General features: G+C 43.1%; 1 protein-coding gene across 3 annotated transcripts in view; it reads left to right on the top strand.

Moving 5' to 3' along the window:
* The first annotated feature begins 526 nt into the window (after window positions 1–526).
* smoc2 (SPARC related modular calcium binding 2) overlaps window positions 527–25541 on the top strand; it is a 43999-nt gene continuing 18984 nt past the window's right edge. For 2 of the 3 annotated variants that reach the window (XR_014768875.1, XM_084709806.1), the window contains exons 1-8: window positions 540–949; window positions 7764–7926; window positions 16917–17023; window positions 17484–17583; window positions 18152–18196; window positions 21668–21718; window positions 21958–22032; window positions 23895–24081. Coding sequence is in view for 2 of the 3 variants with exons in the window: in XM_084709806.1 (XP_084565932.1) it covers window positions 875–949; window positions 7764–7926; window positions 16917–17023; window positions 17484–17583; window positions 18152–18196; window positions 21668–21718; window positions 21958–22032; window positions 23895–24081 (803 nt within the window). In the remaining variant the exon portion in view is untranslated. Of the gene's footprint in view, window positions 950–7763; window positions 7927–16916; window positions 17024–17483; window positions 17584–18151; window positions 18197–21634; window positions 21719–21957; window positions 22033–23894; window positions 24082–25541 lie in introns of all 3 variants that reach the window. The other variant, XM_084709807.1, reaches the window with a different exon arrangement.

Raw genomic sequence — 25541 nt, 5'->3', positions numbered from 1 at the left:
GACATATTGTGGCAGTCACGTTTGCATTGTCTGTAAACCACCAGGTGGCGCCATTGCTTGTTTGTGACCACCTGGATCGCTCGTCTGATGTCAAACAATCACTGCGCCCAGTGGAGTATATTGGACAGCAACCGGCCAAGGGTTGAAGCCTTTGTTAGTGGGATACCTTTGCTCAAATATGACGCTACATTTTCTGAATTTAGAAGAAGCTGCTGTGCAATCCACAGACAGTTGTGTAGAACTATAAACCTTTTTACAACTCAGACTGCGTGACGCAGGGTGCACACTGTTTCCATTCTATCTCATCCCTTCATCCACCCCTCCACCTCCATAACACAAAACAGACAATAATTACCTGTTGTTGTTTACACAAAAAAGGAAAAGGAAATCAAGAAAATACTACCGATGGTTTTTTGCTACCAACAGAAGTTGGCAAATTGTGGGCTTCAAAACGTAGGTTGTATCATACCTACCGGCAAGAAACTGCCTGCAGCCGATAAGCGATCCAATCCACAAATACAAGAAGAGGGAGGGGGTGTGGAGAGCGCAAGAAGTTGAATTTGAGAGTGAAAGAAGGAGAAACTCCGAGGGAGGGAAAAGGTCAGACGCGGGGGGTTTATCGTATTGCAGAAATAAAAAGAGATTTTGTCGGAGGTTGCAGACCTAACGGTTTGGTCAGTCAGGGAGAAGTCAAAATAAACCCGTGTACAATTCTTAATCATAACTCGGAAAGGAATAGGCCTACGTTGAAAGTTAAATTAACAGGGCTGTTAGAAGACAAGTAGGCTATTTGTATATTTAGGATTTGGTTGATTTTTTGTGTGAAGACCGGACTGCCTTTTGGATCGTGTGTAACTTGTGAAGTAACGTCAGGATGCGCGTCTGCCCGCTGTTTTTCCTTCTCTGCGTCCTGCGCGTCGGGTGCGCTCAGAAATTCTCCGCGCTGACGGTATGGTGCCTCCACACTATGCCAGCAAGGCTAGCTTTAATGTTAAAAACTGTATGTATTTTAGAGTCAAGTTACTTTGCTAAATTCATGCTTTAATTATATTTCAAGTTGTTTTCGTAAGCAAATAGTCAGACCACCTATAATCTACTATCCAATCTCCGTGGATGTATAACAACTTCACTTTCTGAAGTTCTGAAGGATCAAGTTGAAGATGTATAACATCTTCAACTTTTGCGAACCATGAATTTGTTATTTAGGATTATTTGTTTGAATTAGCTTCATTTGTTTGTATTCATCAATTGACTTATTTTATTATATCAATAGCTATCTAAAATAAGAGGTGTAAACAATGATGCAAAAATGGGGGTGGGGGTAAACATTTAGTTGTGATCAATGTAATGAAAAATAGGATGAATGTATAAATGAGGTTATAACAAATTATATATATTTTTCTTCATGTGTCTTAGGACTGTTATTTGAGACAGAAAGTTTTGATTTTTTAATAAAGATTTTACCAGCAATCTATTTGGATTGATAGAATGACAGGGTGAATTCTTTATGAAATTCTACAGTGTTTTGGTGTATTTGGCCGTGAGAATATCTGGGGGAGCATCTGTCAGAGCTGAACAAGTATCTGGTTAAAATCGTCCAAGAAACACATGGGTGCGTTTAAGGCCAAAATACCTTGGCTGGGATGTCCTGCATAAGTAGCTGAAGGTTGGATTGATCCTCAAGTGAGTTAGCATAGGACTACTCTCTAGTCTACTCTCTTTCTGGACTCGCAGAGTCTGGCTGAATCTACGCAAGGAGACCTATTGTGCCAAATGACAGGCAGAGGTGGTTATCGCTGCTGGCTTGTCTCTGTGGTACTATGGGGTCTGTTAGCAGCCTGCTTTGGGCTCCACTGCCAGTCTGCTTGGCTTTCTTGTTCACTTTTGTTGTTCCATGGATGATCATGTTACATTCAATGCTCCTGGGCCACTGGTACAACAAGAGTGAACACTTGCCTGTTGTATCAGCATGTGTACAGACACAAAGCACATGGTATTATCTAGTAGGTCAGAGAGCATAAAAGCCAGTGTCTTTCAGACTTTCAGTTCTGAGAAATGGCCCGGTGCATATCTTCTGTCCTGAGTAGTCCAAAGGGAACCCCCGTCCGCGTCCCCCGTCCACCTAGCCCTATTTACACACAGCCCTCTCATCAGATGAGCAGCAGCAGGGCAGTTTCTCATATCCACATTATGCAGCAGTCCCTGCCCTGGAAGAGAGGAGAGCGGCACAGTCTGAAACAGGGTCAATGAGTGGCTTGTTCAGACCACACTCGAGTGTACGAGTGAGGAATGATAGAGTTATACACAGTGTAGGCTGAAGAGGCTGAGGAATGTCAAGTGTCAGAGCCTTGCCCCCTTGATTTAGAGGTTGATGTGAGAACCATTGCCCCCCAGTGCCATTATTTATGTGCCGTGAGAAGGTGACTTAATATCCAATTGGAAACAAATGGCTGGGGGTAGTTAACCTGCGGGTATGGGGTCAGAGAGCTTGTCTCCCTGCCTGTACAGGGCATAGTGGAATGTGGGAGGAAGTGTTGCATTGTGCAGACTCACCTCGGAATTCTCACATAATAATACACACACTCACACACACACACACACACACACACACACACACACACACACAGTGAGTGATGCAAACACAGATAAAAAAACTTTAATCCTTGTGCTTCTCCATTGAGTTTGTTGGACCCAGAAGCTGTGTGTTAGGCCAGGGAAACAGAGCCAGGGAAGTTAGGGGAGCAGTGTGTGGAATGTGTGTCTATGATGCAGGGACATGTTCTGGATGTGACTTTAGCAATGTGAACTCCACTTCTAAGTTCCTCAGAACTCTTTCACACACATGATTTCCCTGGTATGCATCTAATCTATTTGACTTGGGTGGGCATTGGTGTGTCAGATGTTCATGTGGAGAGTTCTAAGACAATAATTCCTTAATAAATTATATTTACAATACAGGTGTCTTACCAACACTTGATTGTAATTGGCATTTTAATTAGGTAACTTTATGTAGGTTAATGTTGATCTGATCCTAAGTTGGATCTGAGGTCAGACATTTTTTAGAATTAAGTTGTTGTTTTTCTTTGGACCGTTAATGGTCTTAGTCCTGTCTGGAATTGTGTTTTTAAATGCCAAGAACCTGTAGAACAATGGTTGCCTCTTGCACAAATGTGTTCTGAAACATGCTTAAGCATAACACATGGTCCTTGTGGCCCCCCACTTGTTCATAAAACCACGCACCTGCACACACATATTTTTTCATTTCTCAGATGACTTCTCACAGCCTTTTGCGGTAATTCCTTTTTTCTCCAGTTCTTTTTTTCCTTTCCTTTCCCTTTTTAAATTGTTCACAGCAATTAATTGCTTGTGCCTGTGATTGAGTTAATAAACTGGTTAAAAGCTGTCACTTTCTTCCCTTTCCACCATGCTTGAAACTAATGATTTCTTTGCATCCCAGCGTTGACGCAGGAAACTACCGCCGATGCAGTTTAACACATTGGCCACGGCTCTCAGCTGGGGGCCCCATAGACCCTTTGGGGCCATGTTGTAAGAGGCCTCTCAGGGCGCTGGGAGTAGGGGCCCCTCAGCCCAGAGGGCCCTCATGGGCTTACAATGTGTTCTCTGCTGGAGCCTCGCCTCCAGAGCACTCCATTCAATCCCACAATGCCACAGAGCCAGGGGGAGGTAATAGGATTTGATTTGTATGCTGGTTGGTCTACAAAAAAAAGATTGTCCTCCCTCACACTCTGTCTCTGTCTCCTCACTCAACCCCCACTCTCATTTTTCTCAGTAACCTGTTATTGTATTATTTTAGCAGATGAGGAAAGTATCTTCCGACATCGACGAGGAAAGAACACAAAAAAGAATTGGAGAGAAAGAGCAAGACAGACAGGCAGAAATCTTGAGAGAGACAGAAAGAAAGAAAGGGAGAGGTCCGGCTGCCTGAATAGGACACAAACTACATCATATCAAGCAGTCTTTTGTGGATTTTTAGGGCCAGCCCTAAAGGCTCGTTCACACAAAGGACGATAACGAGAATTACAACTACTTTTGTCAATGTTGTTTTCCATTTCAAATGCATGGGTGCTTTAAATTCGGATGGATTCTGATTGGTTGTCAGTGTTTTATAGTTAATCTGGAAATAGTTTTAAAGTGATCCCAACAATATTGTTCCGCTGTATAGTAGTTGTTGTTATCGTCGTTCTTGGTGTGAACGGGCCTTTGCCCTGTTATGGTGTGGGTTATAGATTGTGTTACAATGTGAGGGGTGTGTTACAATGTGTGTGACTGTGCTGGGAGGTTGAAGTGAGTCAGGGGAGAGTCACGTTTCTTTCTCTGCTTGTGCTCCCTCCAACAGGCCATTCACAAAACCCTCCATCCAGACAACCAACTAATGTTAGAAAGACACAGAAGGAAGGCCCTTCTTTTCTCTCCTGTTAGCCCTAGAACTCTCACCCTGTCCTCACCTTGCAGCTTCTCTCATGCCTTAGAAGATGCCAGGAAACGGGAGGCTGGGGTTTGGGATGGTAGTTTAGCACTGGGAGTTTTGAATCGTAGTTCTGGAGTTCTGGATGATATTGTATCAGCAGCGGGGTGTTGGTCTGCTGCAGTGGTTTACAGTAGCTGGCCGTCTGGCTGGATGCTGGGCCGCTGATTGAATGGCTGTGTTTAGGTTGTCAGTCTCTTGGCTTGTTGGAGGATGTTAATGAGAAGGCTGGTCTGGGCTCCGGGGTGGCCCATGTGGGACTGTGGTGGGGCTCATGTTTGGCCTCCCACCCACCACTATGCATGGCCGGACAGTCCCTTACACAGCCTTTGTCATTATCAATGCCGACCATGGCCTGGACTACTCTGCGGCCTTTTTCGGAAGTCGTTTTTTTTACATTTGTTTTCGCTTTCATGCCCCTTGCTTGGCTGTCTGCGATGGGGAGCTGTGCAGGACAGAGCATAGAGACAGCCAGGAGAATTCTGAAATATAAAACATAGGGAGAGAGGATGTAGAGAAATAAAACATAGGGAGAGAGAGTGGAGGGAGAAAGAAGGGAGGGAAAGATGGGATGCAGGAAGGTCACAACTGCAGGGGGAAACCCTCATTGGAGATATTGTTGATGTTGGAACAACGTGGATGAGATGAAGGGGGAGGAGGAGAAGGAAGAGAAGATAAAGGGAGGGAAGTTGAAGGGGTAGGAGGTGAAGGGGGAGGAGGTAAAGGGGGTTTGGGAGTTCTCAGACTCAGAACTGCAGGAGCCTGTCAGTCACAACCAATGGAGCAGAGAATCTAATACAGAGAAAGACCCCCAACACACAGAACTGGGCAACTGAATGGGACTATTATGCAGTCAATTATTCATAACTGTCTCAATGGATGTTCATAGCTTAGTCATTAAAAGATGAATTAAGACAAAGGGGAAGAGGGCTCTAAATGCCAGCTGCCATTCATCAGTTCATAAAAGTCGATAGAAAGATAGGAGAGAGAGGGAGAGACTGAATGTGTAACAGAGAGTAAAAGAGTGTGAGAGAGAAAAGGACAGAAGGATGATGAAGACTAAATAGTGTTATAACTCAGACCCAGGGTGTTTGTTAAAACATACGTTCTGTTTTTTTACGATGTTTTTTTCATTCGTTCTCGTCCCTGATCTCCTCCCTTTGCAGTACACGTCCCATGCTCTTTCAAAACAATGACACAATAATACATAGGCTTAAAGGCCCGTTCATACCAAGAACAATAACGAGAACTAGAACTATATTTGCTTCCACACCAACCTTGACTTGACAACCCTGATTAGCTTCTCCAATGTAGTCTTCCATTTCAATTAGTTGTCAATGTCTGATTAGTTGTCGGTGTTTTATAGTTCATCAGTTGGGACCAAAAATTGTTTTGAAAGTGATCCCAACAATTTTGTTTTGCTATAGTAGTTGTCGTAAGGATTGTGCTCTTGTTTTTACCATAGAACAATTCTAAAACTTTATCTTTATAGTTATAGTTATTATTATCGTCCTTGGTGCGAACGGGCTTTTAGGCTGGTTTAAAAAAACATACATTTTTCATGAAAAGAAAATATTTCATTCAATACGAAAATGTGTTCCCTCCCAGCTCCTCTTCCGATGTGTTCCAACGGGCCTCTCCTCAGTCTTCCTGGGGAGATTTATGGCGAGGGAGGGGGGCTGTCTCTCCTGGCCCAGGGCAAAGCCTTGTTCCCCGCAAACCCTCATCTTCCAGGTGCAGCACACCCCCCCCACAGCCCTCCTAGTCTGAAGACCTATCCTCATTCCCTCCCTCTTTCCTTCTCTCCCTTCACTCATCTCTCAGTTAATTTGTAAGATGTCAGACACAACACATTTTTTATTGTCCACTGCCCCTCCCACTTTTATGGATGATGTTTGTTTTTGTCTCCAGGCAGATTTGCCCTGTCATTTGACACATCACAATGGATTTAAGACGGATGTAAGATTTAAGAATGTAAGACTTTGTACTTTGTAGCTGAGGTTGATGTGAAGAAAGAAAAGGACTAAGCATCAGGAGTGTGTGTACATGTGAGTGTGTGTATGCGAGTGTATCTGTGTGTGAGTGTATGCGCCAAAGTATGTGTGTATGTGCATACTCTTGACAGCGCTCACCAAAAAAAACATTAGTCACTTCTTGCAGGCAAGTATTTAAATTTCTCTGAATAGAAAATAATTATAAAAAGAGGACAGTTAAGTCCGCAGACAGACATAATTGTAAATATTTATTATTGTAAAAAACATTATTGAAAACGACACCTGCTTGAGTTCTGGTTAAGAAAGTGACATGAAACAACAAGTTTGCTTCCACCTTTTAACCCAGCCAACTCATGAAAACATGAACTGTACAGTAGCACGCAAACAGTATGGACACCATACATTTGTACTGTAGAAACACAAAACAGCATACATGCCAGTTTATTTAGGGTCTCTGTCATTCAATGTCCTTTCATTCATTGTAGCAGTTACAGCCGGTTGGCCAGTCCTTTGTGTGGCTGGGCGACGGGGTTTTAGTCTGTGGCTGCAAACACAATGGCGGCATTGACACAGGTGATCCCAAGCTTTCAGCTGGGAGGCTGCATCCTTGTTGCTCTTTTCATGCCTGAGTCAAACATCCTTCGGGAGGGATTTGAGATAAATACCTGCACAGGTGTTGGCATGGACAAAGGAGGAGGAGGAGTCAAAGTAGGTGTCACTCACAGTCGGATCCAGACCCCCCTTCATACCTCTCATCTCCAGTACGCCCCCTCCCCTCATTTCTCTCTTTTGGACAAGACACAGCACAGCCTCTGTGTGACTGGCTGACAGCAGCTCTCAAAGGGCCGCCATGGCAGTGTTTCATCTAGGTGTCGAGCTGTTGTATATCATTCTCTCTAATGCATTTATTAGAGGATGTTATGCCTTTTTTTGAACCACCGATGTAAAGTTCCCAAAAAAGGAACTGTCAATTAACATACTTAGTTTTTTTTGGCAATGGCCAGCTGTCCTATCTCAGATAGTGTGCCATACCAGTGATCTGAGAGGCATATGCCCCTACAGGAGCTTTAATCACACCCTGTGAATCACCTTCATAAATCCCATCAGAATATCACCTGCTGCCATGGCTGGGAGGATTCAACTGTTTTGGTGCAGAGGTCAATGATTCATGGTTAACTTTTTATGTGTTCTTATCTCCCTCTTTTGCTCTCCCCCCTCTACCTCTCTCTTACTCTCTGTTTCCCTCTTTCACTATCTGTCTGTCTTTCTCTCTCTCCCCTCAGTTTCTGCGGGTGGATCAGGATAAGGAGTGTAACATGGAGTGTACCGGTGGTCATCGGAAGCCCCTGTGCGCCTCGGATGGGAGAACCTTCACGTCACGCTGCGAGTTCCTCCGTGCCAAGTGCCGGGACCCCCAATTGGAGGTCATCCGAGGGCCGTGCAAAGGTCAGGTCAAAAGTCATGCTTCAGCGCCGCCCTGTGCTCTCAAATGTTCTGTAGGTCACAGTATAGATTTCTGGGTTAAATCTTGGGGGGGGTTGATTTTTTTTTATTGCCTTCGACCAAAAACATTTTTGAGATACACATACTAAATTTGAGTGAATAATCATGGACTTAGAGTAAAACACCTGTTAGAATAAATTGTATTATTTGGGACAAAGACAGTTTCCTGACATTTTCTGTCATAGTACCATCTATGTAGCAAGCTTCCTCATCGATTATAAATGGACATTTGTCCTCAGTTGGATGAAATGGAATGAATTATAGGAAAGGCATGAGAGCATGAATGAGATGCCTTGACAGGAATGAATGGGGTGGCCTACTAGTAGAGCAGCATATCCACGTTTCCAATGGTAGATTTAGGGTGAAAGGATCAATGTGGTGGGGACCCTAAAAGGTCAACGTGCTCACAGACAGTCTCATTGTGGCGGTAGGAGAAGCCCATACATCCTGGCTCTGCCCCCTCACCCCCACCCCCACTCCTCTTCTCTTGCCAGTCCATACCACTCCCTAACTCTCCACACCACTAGTTTAACAGTTCTTTTCCTAAACATAATGCCCCATTCTTACCCATTACGATATTAGATCCCACACAGTGGGAGATAGATAGAGAGAGGGGTTGGTGGAGAGAATAGCAAAAAGAGAGAGAGAGGGAGGGAGAATGGGGTTCTGCAGAGAAAGAGCTTGTATGTGATGGAAAAAATGTATGCGATTTTATGCCGCCTCTGGGTAGCTATAGCAACTTCTTTGAGCGGGACATCTGGATATGTGGGATGGAGGGAGAGTGAGAGAATGGAGGATTCCAGCTAGGAGGCTGAAAGGAATGAGAGTCCATGAAAGTATTGTATTAATATATGTGTGTCTGCATCAATGAGACAGCGGAGGCTAGATGTCTTTAACACTCTGTTGCCTCCTCCCCCACTCTCCCTCCCCACTCCTGGAAGACTTGGGAGGTGTGAGCAGAAGGGACACCAGTAGACTTAAGACCAGTTAATATAACCCAATATCTGGCCCATGGGGCACCGATGGGTTTAATGTGCCATGGATTGGTGAGACTCTCACCACGTTCTATTATCGGTCTCTGATGATTCAACTGTCCTGTCATTTTTTCCAGTTGTGTTTTTGTCGCAGGCCCCTAGAGAAGGATGAGGACTACTTTCAGTTTTGGGATTTTCCATGGAGGCACTCCATCCAGAACATTCACGTCTTGCTCCCTCTTTCCGCCAGGGACAGTGACAGTAGCACAGACCTAGGCATAGTCACGAGGGGGACATTGGCCCCCTCATTTACATGACACACGCACCCGGGCACACACATGAGGGCACACACACAGAGCTATACACACTCCCATACACACAAACAACACACATACAAGTACACATGCTTACCACTACGCTTGCACACGCACACCAGGCTGAGAGAAGCCAGTGCACATTCTTACTCAGCCTCGCTAATGTACAATGTAGTGTATGCCAGTACGTTTTAAATCCTGGCATGTGTGAGTCATTGTTTTAACTTGATTAAAACCAGCCAGCAACCCAATCCATTCTGAATGATGAAGCACTCTTAGGGCCCTATTTGGACGATCTGAAATGCAAGTATCAAAACGCAAAGCGCAAGTAACTTTGTGGGCGTGACTCCAGCTTGGTTGTTATTTTGCAGGCGGGATAAATGACTTTGCGCCTGGTGCAAATCTAAAAAGGGTTGGTCTGAAGGAGCTACATTACTAATGGGTGTGGTTTGGGCGTAACGTGCAATAAACCAATCAGAGCGTCATCTCACATTCCCTTTAAGAGCAGCGCTTGTTCCATGGCGGATTGCTATTATAACGGCGGATTTGCTAGGTGCACGCCAGGAGCGGTTCACAGCCGAGGAGACCGACGTTCTCGTCAGGGCTGTAAAAGATAGAGAAATTACATTGTATGGGAAAGGCAGAGCAGTTTTCTCACTGCACTAAATTTCCCGCTAATGCTGCTCATTCATAAAATTGTCATATTTTTTAATTGTTTAGTTCTTAGAATTAGTTGAACTATTGTACTTTTTTTTGTGTAACATAGGCTACATGCCAAATTCTGATTCTGATCCTGATGGAGATGGGAGAACAAACCCACCCAATTTAGCTTAGGTTAAACAGGCGTGGGAGGAAATTGCCACAATTGTTACAAATCAAGTTCACATACATACACATGCAGATTTCTCATGAAAAACGTTTTAGAATCATTGAAGAAATGTAACACGCCATAAATAAAAACAATGTAACGTAGCTTTGCAGAAAGAAGACCCTGCCCTCGTCAGCAGTGCCCATGGACCAAGCTTGCGCCCTTAAAATAGCATCTGAATAATACGCCATTGACTTCAGACCACGTTTTTCCTGGTCAGTGGCGGAATTGTTTTTCGGAAACAGCAAAATAGCACCAGGGAACGTTTGCACCGGAACACGCCTCCTTTTTTGCTGAACCGCCCACGGGAGCGCAAAGTCATTTCGATGTGCGTCTGTGAAGGGAAAAGTCGGCTTTGCGTCGAGTGCAAGCTAGGAATGACACTTGCGTTGTTGACTAAGTCAATTGGGATGGGTGCAAGATGGGCCCTTAGTATCAGTCCACTTTGGTGCCACTTCCTCTATCATCTCTCCTCCTCCACCAGCTATCCTAAATCACCAGGTATCCTTCATCCCCAACTATCCTACTCCAGCATATCCTCCATTAGCTATCCTACATCACCACCTGTCACCCTCCACCAGTTCTCCTCCCCCACCAGCCATCACTCTCTTCCAGGCCTCCTCCACCAGCTATCCCTCTCTTCCAGGCCTCCTCCACCAGCTATCCCTCTCTTCCAGTACTCCTCCACCAGCTATCCCTCTCTTCCAGTACTCCTCCACCAGCTATCCCTCTTCCAGTCCTACTCCTCCAGCCATCCCTTTCTTCCAGTCCCACTCCTAGCCTGTACCCCCAGCTAGCTCCCAGCTAGCCTCTGTCCAGGACTCTGGTGTTTGACTTGAGCGGCTAGATCAGATGGACCTCAGGCAGGAGATGATCCATGGCTTTGACAAGGAGATGTGAATAGCTGCTACACTGAGGTGGAGGAGGAAAATATGACCCAAATTATTTTGAGGACTGCAGTGAGCAGAGGAGTGAGGCTTTTAGAGAGAGAGGTGCAGGTCCTGTCCCAGATAATTTTTCCTGTGCATCAGCCATTTTCTCAGGATGAATGGAATGTTCTTCAGGGGACTGAGAGCTTCCCAGCCCAGTAATGGCTTTAACACTTGGCTATGGAGCTGGCTGGTTGGTTGTCTGATTAGCAGGCTGAAAAAAGAATATTCAAAAGTTTCTTATGCAAAAATAATGGGTAACACTTTAGAATAATGGTCTGTTGTTAACAAGCAGCTATGCATGAAGTAATAGGTAGAACTACATTAACATTGAACTTAATACTATTAACTAATATGGAACCAAGATTAACTAAGCAGTAAGTAGCCAATTTAGTAGGTAGTTCCTACCAATTTAGTAGGTAGTTAAAGGTAGTTCCTTGGTAGGTATTTGATTATTACCAAATAAGTATATCCTCATTGAGAAATACTTGTGAACAGGGGCGGCGCCAGAGAATTTTTAATGCAGGTGCTGAGAGGGTGCTGCATCATTGACAGGGGGAGCTGCGCAAATACTATCAGGGCCAGAGTGGGAACCATTTTCAGCCTGCGAGTGTAATGGCCAAAACCAGCCCATCCCGAGGCATACATTTAACATTCAGGGGTTAACCAAAACTTAGGACCTCGTCAAGGTTTTGATGTGAGCTGAAATCGGAACTTCACATTAATGCGAGCACGCAAGCAAGATTTTTTTTTGCATTAATTTCAGTGCAAAATAGGTCCATTTTATATGTCGACATCAGCTTAATCTTGCTAACTTACTCCAAAACAATTAATGATGGTTTAGGGTTGTCTCTATGAAAACAACCTTGGTACACGCACTTGTATTTGAGAAAGAGAGCAACTTCACAAACTTAACACAAATCATTTTATTCGGTGTGTGAAAAAACAAAGAGAAAGCAGGCGATCTGTTGGCCCAACTGTACGATTATGGGACACAATAATGTGTCCCCCTCAAAAAAATTTTTTTATCATACTGTATGATTATGCAATTTCAATGTGACTGCTATTATGTCTTTCTGCAGTTATTGTAATCCGGAAGATGTGGTTTTGCGCTTAAACATAAATGCAGCCCATGTCTTCATTAAGGATGCAAATTGTTTTGACAAGAGAACATCAATGTTTAAATTCATATCGTAAAGAAGTCCTCCTCAGGCAGCTACTGTAACATAAAGATAGGTCTTTGGAGACATATTAAACTGACACGCAAGAGCTCATAATAGTGAACTTATTCAATCATGAGCATGTCAGCATCACTTCCTAATTATTAAAAATGTTTTATACAAATTATCATTGGTGGCCAAGCCGCGAAGTGGCGAAGCCACCTGAAGTGTTTCTACCTTTTCTTATAATTACTATTATTAGGGGCCAAGCATCAGCGAAGCTGCTGTGGCACCTATTGTTTTTGTTAGTTTTATTATTATTATTCATATTATTATTATGCATAGCGATTGGTGCGAAGTTTTGAAATTTGGCACACTGATTTGGAACGGTCTCCTGATTATCGTCAGCAAAGTTTCATGCCAATCCCTGAAGCTCTATGGCGCCACAAAGGCGTCAAAGTTGTAGGTGCATTTACGCCCATAACCTTTGAACCATGAGACTTTATCAATAAGTCAAACTGTTCACGCATGACACGCAAACGATTTTGACAAAGAGCACGCCAAAGCGAACGTGAGGCCTTGTCTCTGTGACAGTTTACCGTATGAAGACGAAACTTTGGAAATGTCATCACGAGCATGTCATCTAATCAATTTACTACAACAATCACCTTAATATGTCAAAATATGACTGAATTACAGCTGTTTATACTTGGGTAAAATCTGACAACGCTCACCACGGGAGAAACGGCTTACTTTTTTTCATAAAGTAACCGAACACAGTAATTCCCAGCAGCGAGAATAGCTCAGTGGAATAAGACGGGCTCCTTTGAAATGCAAGGTCGTGGGATAGAATCCAGCCACAGTCATCAAGCAAGTCTTGATACCGGATAATCTATTTAGCAAAGCCAGGTATGCCACAGTAGCTGTCTAGCAGTATAATCGTAATGATAATGTTTCATTCTCAGGGCATTTATACTCAAGAAGAGTCTGATTTATTGTGCTTTGTAGATATAATACTGCTACATCTAGCCGGCGCATTTTGTATCAAAGTGACATGAATGTTTTTCATTAAAAGTTTTGCTTTGCTGCTTTAGCTACTGAATTTCCATATCGAACGCTGCTTGGCCCCTTCATTGCTGCATAAAGCTATATTTAGGATTCCTCCGTAAGGAGGAAACCTATTGTTATTGTTAGCATTATTAGGGTTCCTCCGGTAGGAGAACACTATTGTTATTGGTGGTATTATTATTGGTGGCCAAGCCGCGAACCGGCGAAGCCCCTTAAGTGTTTCTACCTTTTCTTTACTATTATTATTATTACACATCTTCTCCCATTGGAGTCTATGGCAGCCCCTAGAACCGTATGGTAAAAAGTTGTGAAATTTGGCACACTCATTAAGCACAGTCCCCTCTTTATATGCACCAAGTTTCATGTCACCAATTGGAGCACTCTAGCGCCACCAACTGGTCAAAGTTGGACTTGTGTTTACACACGTAACTTTTGAACCGTAGCACCGATTTTCACAAATGAGGTGCCATTGGATTCCCTGGGTCAAGACAAGTTCAACACACCCTATGACGTCAACTTCCGGTTATATATATTTTCCGCCATTTTTAATTTTAAGAAAAAAAAAGTTTTTTCGCTTCTCCTTCAATTTTTGTCAAATCTTCCCCAGAATTGGCAGACATCCTCGTCAGACCCTCACAGAAGTTATCAGACAATTTTTGATTTTCAAAACCGTTTGTCCGGTACAGCCAATCAAATTCAGCAGAAAGGCCACCAAACAGGAAGTGAAGTCATATCTCAGCAGATCTTTGAGATATCAGGCGCGTTCGACTTCATGCAGCGCCGGCGGCGCCGACATTCGGCTATCTTAGGAGATTCCGTGTCGCATGTTAACTCTTAATACCAGACGAATTTACCGTTTTGAATGAATTAATACAACTTTTTTCCCTACTCCTACACAATGTATCCAATATTCACCAGATTTGGCACAGATTATCTTCAGACCACAATCACCTTGACATGTCTAAATATGACTGAATTACAGCTTTTTATACTTGGGTCAAATCTGACAACGCTTCCCACAGGAGAAACGGCTTACTTTTTTTAATACAGTAACTGAACACAGTAAATTCCCAGCAGAGACCTGGTAGGATCTTCCCGACAGGTAGGATGAGATCCACTGGAGTGCACTGCCAGTAATGCCCATCTCAGAAAGTCTGGAGAGCAGGATCTGGTGGTTAACCGTATCAAACGCTGCAGAAAGGTCCAGCAGAATGATGACGGATGACCTGGAAGCCGCTCTGGCAGACTGGAGGGCAGTGGTGACTGAAAGGAGGGCAGTCTCTGTGGAGTGGCCAGTCTTGAAGCCCGATTGGTTGGGGTCAAGCAGGTTGTTCGGAGAGAGAAAGTTTGACAGTTGGTTAGATACAGCACGTTCAATTGTTTTTGAAAAGAAAGGTAACAATGATCCCGGTCTGTAGTTCTGTAGGACGGCAGGGTTAAGGGAGGGTTTTTTGAGTAGAGGGGTAACTGTGGCCTGTTTGAAGGCAGTGGGAAAGGTGCCGGAGGTAAGAGAGGAGTTTAGGACATGGAGAAGAAAAGTTATGATGGAGGGGGAGACGATCTGAAAGAGAGGGGAGGGGATAGGATCAAGGGGACAGGAAGTGGGGCGATGAGAGAGAATGAGGTCAGAGATCTCTTGGACAGGACAGGGGAGAGAAAGAGTTTAGACATTTAGTTGGGTCGGTCATGGAGGGTGAGAGGGAAGAAAAGGTGGGTTTAGGGAACCGACTGCTAATGTCGGCAACTTTTTTCTCAAAGAAGGAGGAGAAGTCGTCTGCTGTCAGGGTGGAGGGAGGGGGTGGGGGAGGTGGGTTAAGAAGGGTGGAGAAGGTAGAAAACGTTTGTGGGGGTTTGGAGCAGAGTTAATTTTGTTCAGAAAGTGGTAGGAGTAGTAGTCACAATCTCAACCTGTAGCTAATGTATTTGGGGGAATATAATATTCATAAACTAGTTTCCACAAAGAACCCATTTGAGGCACAAGCTTCTGAAATGTTATGACCATGTTAATGTAACCAGTGTGAACTGGTGAAACTCACTCCTCAGGTATCTAATGGGACACCCGCGTCAACGAATAGCTAGCTTTTCTTTGGCGTAGTTGGTTGTGGTTGCACTTGGAAGTCGAAAAGTGGCAGGTTCGACTCCCCATGGGGGTGAACATTGTCCAGTATGCCTCTGACAGAGTTTGCAAGACCACGTCCGTTACAGACCTGTTACATTAAGAGTAAAAAAACATAATTGTTCACTTTTAGGCACATTACTTTTGTGATTAGTAGTTAATTAGTTATTCTTTCTTACTATTGGTCATAGTTCACAAGTAATTCTCAGTGAGGATATATTTATTCAGTAATAATCAAATACCTACCAAGGTACTACCTTTGTACTAAATTTGGTATTACTTACTGCTTAGTTAATCTTGGTTCCATATTAGTTAAAAGTATTATGTTTGGTGTTAATGTAGTACTACCTATTACTTCCTCCATAGCTTCTTGTTAACAACGGATTATTATTCTAAAGTGTTACCAAATAATGTTACAAAAATAATAAATAATAACGTCTTACACACTACTACAAAACTAAACGACTAAATCTATTTTTTTTCTTTGAAGCCTTGATTTTGGTTTCAGAACATCTAATAAAAAAACTTTTGCTATCAACATAAAGACACAAATGTACCTCCATAAACTTCAGGCTACACAGCTCTTATGTTATGTTTAATGGTGGCTCCTCCTTTCACCCCCCCCCCCCCCCCACGTCTGATCTGTCTCCCCTTTGCCGATTTTGTTATGGGAATTGGGGGACAAAAATACTTGTAGGCGTGTCTTACGAATTGCCAAGCCTCAATTGGTGGCGCAGGGCTCAAATATTTGCTTTACGAATTACGAAATGTGATAGAGAAACGATCTGCCAAAACATACCCTGACCCGTATGCCTGCTCCTTGTCCATACATTTTAGGCTATAGCAGGACAAGTTATCTCCGAGAGAGTGATAAATACAAGAGAGTGAGAAATACAAGGTGTTGTTGCTTGAGAGTGTTTGAACTGGTTGAAATGTGTGAGTCTCACAGCGAATGCTTGAGACGTGAGAGCCCGGCAATAACGTTAACCATTCTTTTTGTTGCCTCCTGCCTTGCTCCATGGTAGCTTTGTAGACTAGCTTACATTTGTTGTGCGTGACTTAGGCGTATCTAGCCCTGTTTTGGGGCTGGAGCCCCCCCAAAATAAATACTTTTTAAAAAATGTATCTACATTTGTTAATTTCTCTTCCTAAAACCCACTAGAGGACACTATTTAAAAGGATATTTTCAAAAAATGATTAAGGGGGAACATGCCCCCACACCCCCGTAGTTTGGCTGGGTCACAGGAAAAATAATAGGTTTTATCTCGGGGCTTAGTCCCCCCAATAGTGGGAACCTAGATATGCCCCTGATAGCCAAGAAATGAAAAAGGCACACAACAATTGGACGTTTAAAGTATTTCCCCTTTATTTATTTATTTGTCTTCATTTTATAAGATTTCCTGCTGCCTGTAATATTACTAGCCTTGATGTGCTTGTTCATGTCCAGGAACAGAGTTATGAGAACTGATGTTTAGTGATCCTGGTGATTTGTTTTGCTTTCCAGATACGTCTAGATGTGTTGCAGAGAAGAAGTACACAGAGCAGCAGGCCAAGAAGCTCTTTCCTCAGGTGTTTGTCCCTGTCTGTAACCCTGACGGCACCTACAGCGAGGTAAGATGCATACAGAGACATCAAGACTACACCTGGGTCAATTACTGAAAATTATCTTCTCAGCCACTGAAATGACACCAACTGATCTGTCCTCTTAATGTTAATTGCAAAGCAAATCAAACTCACCTCAAATTCTTGGAACTCTCTGATTAACCCACGTCTGGCACACACCTACACGTTCATTCCAAGTAATGGTTTATCTAGATATGAGCAAGACTACAGTGATTGGGGGTTAGAGTTAGTTTTAGTGGTTTGGGTATTACTTAGTTCATGTAAATTTTACATTAGTTCACTTAAAACTTTCCACTTATAGTTCTTGATTATCTGCTTTACTTACGATATGTAAGTGGTTTTGGATAAACCATCTGCTAAATGAAAAAATATAATAGAAATGTAGACAGTGCTGTCCTAATAACTGCTCCACTACTGTGTTTAACTGTGTGTGTAACTGTGACCCCAGGTACAGTGTCACAGTTACACAGGTTACTGCTGGTGTGTCACCCCAAACGGGCGTCCAATCAGTGGCTCAGCAGTGGCCAATAAGAAGCCCCGATGCCAAGGTAGGCAGGTCCAGACTCAAACATCACAGAATATATAGTACTAGTGACATCAATTGTAATTTATTTTGCAACGATGACCATGCCTGTTTGACCTGGTCACACAGCAAAATTGACATTCTTGCAAACTTGAAGAATATTTCTGCCAAACCATACTTGAATCAGCTCTCTCATGGGAAAAGTCAGAATGAGCAATCCTTCTGAGACCTTAGTGTTAGCTGACGCTGGCCTCTGACTGCTCAAGGGTAAGGGTAAGTGTGTATAATCCAGTAGAAAATCCCACTGCTGAGTTGAGCAACAAAGTTAAACTGCAAAGAATGCCAGCGTTCCTGGCTAACAGCATCTGCCAAACACTCAAATAACCAATGCCACATGTCCCTGTATGTGTTTGTTCTCACTGGGCCTCTGTTGAGAATCCAACGTGTGACTGTAGTTGTGAGGCAGCAAACAGAGCATGCAGTTCCTATGGGTATTTGAGTTTCTGTATGCCGAATACTTGGTGGCTGTGTAAGGGAAGCTGCTAACTCAGTATCATCATGTTCATGGCTAACTGTGAAACCTATAATTTCAGGGTCAAAGCAAGAGAGAGCCAGTACTAGAGAACCAGGGAAAGCAGGTGAGTAGCAAGCCAGGGAAAACTACAGGACTACAAAATATATATACAGTATATATTTCATTGTTTCATTATTTGTTGTTTTATGTGTGTGTGCATAAAACAACATTTACGTGGGGGTGTAAGAGAGTGTGAGAAAGTGTCCATGTGTGTGTAAGCACCTGTGTTACTTAACATGTGTAAAGTGTTATGAGGGATTAACATGTTAGAGCTTGCCTCTCCAACATTTTGTTAATTGAGAAAGTGAGAGCAGCCTTTGAGGCTGGTGTGAAAGGCTGTCTGGGACAGAGGCAAGGGCATTGCTAGACCCTTTTTACTGGAGCACGCTCCCCTATATAAATTTGCTGTTCTCCAGTAAATCTCAAATTTGAGTTTTAACAATTTACTTTATTAGTCATTTAGATGCACGCAAGTCAGAATTGAGGTAGGCTAAGAAAACATTACAAAACTGAACAAAGTTTTTAAATAATAGGCCTACGATCATATTATTCGGACTTAAACATAATAACAACACAAGTCCAACTTATTATATAGATATATTATTATATGAAGCTCAAAAAAGTATTTCCGCTCAAATGAATGCAAAATAAATTGCTTGACGTGCGCTCGCATTAACTATTGATGTCCCTGCCGAAGCTGATATTTTACTTGCGTCCCTGATCTGTGCGTATCATGGGTTAAACAAGGGAAGTTTCTATATTGCGTTGTGTTGTACACTTCTTGGGAGTGTGCAACACGCTTGAACATGCTTCAAGCTTGGAAGAAGAAAAAAAGTGATACGAGTAATGAGGGGCCTGTGCCCCAGTAGAGCTTTATGTCTAGCAACGCTCCTGGACAGAGGAGTGAGTCAAACTAAAGAATCTGTGTTGGGTTTTCGTAGACACACACACAATTAAAAAACCTCAAACCTAGCCTGTGACTGTAACTGACTCTTCTTCACAGCAACATCCAGAAAAATTGTTAGTGATTGATCACAGCTTTGAATCAACCTGTCCTCTTTTGGACAGGTCCTCATCTACCTCTTACCTCACCTTTTTCTTTTTCCACCTTTTCTCTCTACTTTCTCATTGCACCATCTCTCTCTTCCCTCCTCTCTCTACGTCTATTATTTTCTGTCTTTACCTGAACCACTAAATAACATGCAAGTGTGAGTTTAAATGCCTTTCACTTGTCACTTAAATTGAATTCATTTTAGAGCTATAAGCTTTTGCTTCAATTGTTTTGAAGAGAGAACAGTATGATCTGGAAAGAGAGCTTTCCTCATGGCTTCCAGCCCTGGCTGATGTGTGTGTGTGTTTGCACGCACGTGTGTGACATATTCTCTTCTGTCTAACTTTGAAGTCTGTTCATCTGATTGTATACAGGGCGATGCCAGAACCACAGAGAGAACCTTAGCAAGGAAGGATTCAAAATCCAGAGAGACAAAGAGAAAATAAGAAATATAGAGGAAGACCACTAAAGAGATAGAGACAGCAAGAGAGAAAGAGGAAGTGTGTGGTTCAGTGTATTAGTTGATCTCATCTCAGCACAAAATTTGTGGTGTAACCCAAGTCTCAAAATAGCAGTTAATCGCATCAATATTTTGAATTTGCAGCGGTCCATGTTTAGCTACACCTGTCTGGCTGGTCCTCCTTGCTACTGTATTATCCATTGCTACTATGATATCCATTTTAATTCTGGATATCCAAATTTAGTGTTAGACTTCATGACTTGAAGCACATTTTAAAATAAGTTGACACAAACTGATGCTGCACAGCCACAAATGGCATGGGGATTTGCACGTAAGGAGCAACATGTAGGCACCACAAAAAAACTCAGGTAGTGTTAGGTTGTGTGTGTGTGTGCATGCATGTGTGCATGTGTGTGTGTTGGCAAGGTTTACCACATCTGTGGCCTGAGCTAACTAGCCTCTTCCTCACTCCCTTCCCTCCCTCTTCCACAAATCAAACAAGACCAAGGCCGAATCCCAATACTCCCCGTTACCCCTTAGCCCTTACCCTTAGTTTTGCGCGTTCCCATGAGAGCTAGTGGTGTCCCAATACTCTTTTTGAGCTAGGGGTAGGTTTAAGACTAAGGGGTACACACCCCTTAAAACCAACTAAGATCGTGAGCTTACTTGAAACCTAGGGCTATGTGAATACTGCGCGACCGGCAACAATGGCGGCCAGATCATCCAGAGAGTCCGATAAATGTAATATATTTGGCTTAATTAATTGATTAAAAAAATTATGACAGTCTTGTTTTGTGTTATACACAGTCCTGAAAATATATATTTGCAACCATTTTCCTAATTGAAACGTTTCTAAAAATCGCTAGTTTGGTACGCTAATGTTACAGTGCTGAATTGCACAACAGTCTTCGGTAACACTTTAGATGAGCTCAGCAAATTCATAATTTATTAACCAATTTAGTTAACGGTTTGTTCACCATTAGTTATTTATTGTTTATACAAAATGTATCATTAGTAAAGCATTTGTTCACACAGTTAGGGTTAGGGTTCGGGTTTAGGGCAAGGGTTTAGGTAAAGGGTTCAAGTTTTGGTTAGGGTTTAGCTTTACTAATGCTTTACTAATGATACATTTTGTATGAACAACAAATAACTAATGGTGAACAAACCGTTAACTAATAAGTAACAAATTGGTTAATAAATTATGAATTTGGTGAGCTCATCTAAAGTGTTACCCAGTCTTCTTTGACTTGCATGTCTACAGTTTTAAGTAAACTCCATTAGCAGCGAATTTTGTTTGATATCAGTGCATAACACTACTTGCTTTGGAGATATCGATACGTGCTAGATGACGTACCTGTAACCAAGTGGTGTCCCATTTCTTAGGGATATGTAACCCTTACCCCTCAGTTTCGAGGGCTAAGGGCTAGGGGTAAACTAAGGGCTAGGGGTAAGGGTAAGGGGGAGTATTGGGATTCGGCCCAAGACTCCCTGCTTTCACCCCCCTCCCCCTTCTGTTAATTGGTTCATCTCAAACATATGTGTGGCTGGATGGTGCATTCATTTTTGGTCTCTCCTAACATGCGTCCTCTCCGGCTTCCTATCCCCCTGTCCTCCCTCCTCTACTCCAGTCTCTTCTCCTTCCTCCCTTCTTTCCTCTCCTATCTTCCCTCTTTTTTTCTTTTTCCTTCTATACCCTCCAGTCTCTCCTACCTCCTTTCTTTCCTTTCCACCTCTTCTCTTTTCTCTTCAGTCCTCTTCTTCCACCGTATTCTGCTACATAGATAACACACTGCCAAACAGCTGTTCAAATCATGACCACTACTGCATATCTACACTCACTGTAAGTCTCTCTGTCTCTCCCACTCTCTACAGTCTCTTTCCCCCTCTGTGAATTTGAATCTCTCTACTCTATCACTCTTGGCCGGGCCATGTGCAAATATCTAAAGATTGTTTTAAGTGTTGTCACATCTAGTTTACTCTCATAATTGTAGTTTCCTTGCAAATCTTCTCCATTCTTAATGCAGATGAGTCCACTGGTCTGGTAGTGGAGCCTCAGTCCCAGACAGATGAGGAAGGTAAGATCCATGTTTACACATTCATCCTCATCCCTATGTTCCTCTCCATCAACATTATCAGCAAACTTTTTGGAAATGCTGATGTAACCATCTGACAATGTTACCACAAAAACGTTTATGCTACTCCTACGTGTGTGTGTGCATGTGTGCTTCATATGTGTGTGTGTGTGTGTGTGTGCGTGCGTGCATGCTTGTGCTTGTGTGATGGAATGTTCTCTAATAAAACTGTTTTCTCTTAGACATAATTTCTCAGTACCCCACATTGTGGACAGAGCAGGTCCGCAGCAGACAAAACAACCGGACCAGAACGCAATGTGAGTACACACACAAATTCCTCTACAGCTCATTCACATTAAGCATTCTGTAAAGATGCCCAAAACTCCTGATTATTTCCCAAAAATGTCCAACTAAAGAACTCCAGATTTACGAGAACTGCAATTTACTGATGAATTATCCCTCCTATGAACATGAAGTTGGACAATGGATAGGACCACTGATTCAAAGTTTTTGTTAATTAAGATTATATCCTGTCCTTCACATTAATGGCAGTTTGTAGCCAGAGCTCTGAACTCTCTCTGTGTGGCTGTGCTGGGCCTCGTGGCTGTAATTGTGAGCACATGGAACATCTTCCATTTCTCTGGCAGGCTCTCTCCTCCTCCCTCACACATTGATGTCATTGCATGGATCAATGGCTTCTTTATTTATTCTCTCGCTCTTTGGGGAAAACGATTGCATACTTTTTTAAACGATGCTATTTTGGTGTGCACATAATGAGAATCGTGTTGTGGTATTGTGTTGTGTGTGTGTGTGTGCGTGCACAGACTTGAACATTTGTGTGCATGGGTACATTTGCGTGTGTGAATCACTCTGTCCTGATTTACGACTAATAAAAGCAATGCAAACATGGTGTTGATGGTTTCCATTACCCATGAGCCTCTGGGTGGGTCAGGGTTTCTCTGCAGGATGTTATTTCTATTAAAAAGGGGTTTTGACAAAGCAGAATCAAACTAATGCTGAGGGGAAGGACTCTGGTGAGGAAGGACAGGCTTTAAAGTCGAGAGAGGGGGAAGCTCTTTGCATGTGGGTAAAGCCCCATGCTTAATATAAACTGAAGTAAAGGGTTATGCCTACTCCTGCTTTTGCATCCGAGGCCAGAGGGTGAAAAAAGTAGAGCAATGGTAGAGTGGCACCCCTCCACTGGGCTGGATGAAAACTCTTCCCCTATCCTCCCTGGTGCAGCAGTTTAATGCTACAAGGTAGAGAGAAGGGGAGGGAAAAAGAGAGAGGGGATATTGATAGGGAAATGGGGAGAGAAATAGAGAGAGATGATGCATTGGAGAGAGAGAGACTGTGAGATGGATGGACAGAGAGAAAGAGATAGAGTAGGGGTAGACAAGAACCTTGATATCTGGTTAATGAAACCTGAAAAATGTATTGTTGTGTTGGCACGAAGTGTCACACTCCATGAATCCAATGAATATATGAACAATGAAATCGTTGGGACAGTGTAGTTTGTATTTGTGTGTGTCTGGGTTCAGTGGGTGCTTTCGCGGGCATGCTTGTGTGTGTGTGCAGGCTTGTGTGTGTGTGTGTGTCTAAGAGAGAAATATATATGTGTACTAACAGAGAGACATAGAGAAGACGGTTTGGTCAGAGGGATCACTAATTGTTGCTGTTGGGCGGAAACCTTGTATGTTCAATCATTACTTTTCATAAAATAAAAAAATAACCAAAAAATGTAATCATTGAATACTGCATCCTTAAAGTTGGAATTGTGTCTTTATACAAGTTCAGATACTTGTATGTTCTGCTGTATGCAGCACTTCATTCAAGATGGAGACGGGGTGGAACTATGAGGTTTAACAGTTTGAGGATCCAATGGAGTTACGAGATTAAGTCACAAGCTCTTTCGTGTTTACTTTATTTGTTAAATATTTGTAAAACCCACAGACAGTTGGGTAACCAATAGCGTTGATTTTTTTAAAGAAAAAAAAAATATGGAGAGGTATTGCCCTGACAGTGACGTAATGAAACAAACATAAGGTGTGGGCTCATTGGATTGTAAAATATTTTACAGCCACAGGCAGTTTTTTCAGTCGTTAGTCCCTTAATATCCGTAACTGATACTATGCGGGGGCTGGTGAAGCAGTACACTCACCTTTCTCCCCCCTGGTAGCCTCGTCATGTGACCAGGAACAGCAGTCAGCCCAGGAGGAGTCACGGCAGCATAAGAATGAGGCAGTGTTCGTGCCAGACTGTGCCCACGGAGGCCTCTACAAGCCTGTCCAGTGCCACCCCTCCACTGGGTACTGCTGGTGTGTACTGGTGGACACTGGGAGGCCCATTCCTGGCACTTCCACCAGGTAAGACACATAACTTTATCACAACTACACTCCCTGTTGAACATTACTTTTTTGGCTTTGTCTCCCTTCTGGGACCTGGTCTCCTCTCTAATTAAGCCTGTCGGTTGCATAAATAGTAAGACTTAATTTACTGTAGGAGAGTTGACCAATTCTCCTCCTGGCTAAGCCTGCGGTAAGAGCTTTGTTGCTATGCCAACGATCACGCCAACTTTTTACTGGGGTCTGCTTTTCCGCTAAAATTTAATTTGATTAAATTGGATACCACATCTAATTAAATTAGATGACAACGTAAGTCATTGCATTGCATAGCCATCTGCGTCGGAGTTGTTGATAAATGGAAATAGTGTTGAGATTAAATTAAGAAGCTTAAAAATGCATACAAATTAACTTAATTACATTTGTAGTATTGTATTCCTCCAACGGATACAGGTTTTCAGCAGGTTTAAAAGTGTCAATCTTCTTCCGTTAAGAGTCGTTGTTGTGTCCGCCATCTTTTCTCTTTTAATGAAACATCTCATTTTACCCATAATGCATAGCGCAAGAGGCTATCTTAGTCAGTCTTACATTAGTCACTCATAGGGAAGCTTTATGCAACAGGTAAATTGAAGCGTCTATGGCAAGTAGGACTTAAAGTTACATTTAAGTCTAAGACTAGGTATATTTTTATGCAACTGGCCCCAGGTCTTTCTTCTGGTAGCTGGTTTCCCCTCTGGTAGCTGGTCTCTCCCTTCTGATAGCTTGTCTCCCCCAATCTGGTAGCTGGTCTCCCCTCTGATAGCTAGTCTCCCTGTTTTCATTCAACATGGTCCCTGGTACTGTAGCTGGTATTACACAACCCCACCTAGTGCAGACTGAGGAGGGGGCTTCATCAGGGGTAGTTCAGCTGTGTGAACAAGAGGTCAGAGGTCAGGGAGACTGGCAGGGTAGCTAGCAGAGATGGAGCATTTGGGTACAGTTCTAAAAAGGCCTGGGGATGGATGCTGGATCTTGGTATCAGATTAACAAGGTCCCAGGCAGAGCGCCAGGCAACACATTAGCACATGTACCGCCTCTGCATATCCCCCTTCTCTTCACGCTGACCTGCTCTGCTCTTGGCCCAGCAGTGTTCAGGGCTCCTCCGGCACTCCAAGGTTCCGAAGAAGTCAATTTATACTCCACACTGTCCCACGCTCCCTGTCTCCCCTCTTTATCTTATCCTTGTCTCTCTCTCCCTTTCCCTCTCCCCTCTCCTTACGCTCACACACTCTCATTCTCTCTTTCAATCTTATTCCCCCTAGCCCACTTTACAGTATGTCTATCCCTCATTTTCCCATTGTTCTCACTCTCCCTCTCCTTTTCTATCCTCTTTCTTATTCCATTTTTTTCTTTAAGTCTGTCTTTTCCCTCAGTCATCCTTCTTGCTCTATTTATCAAGTCTCACACTTCCAAACAACAATTTCCCCTTTCTGACCTTTGGCAGC

The sequence above is a fragment of the Hypomesus nipponensis genome, chromosome 11 (genome assembly GCF_054491055.1).
Source record: "Hypomesus nipponensis isolate SF chromosome 11, ASM5449105v1, whole genome shotgun sequence".
In the NCBI taxonomy this organism is placed as follows: domain Eukaryota; kingdom Metazoa; phylum Chordata; class Actinopteri; order Osmeriformes; family Osmeridae; genus Hypomesus; species Hypomesus nipponensis.
This window is presented reverse-complemented; position numbering and strand designations above follow the sequence as displayed.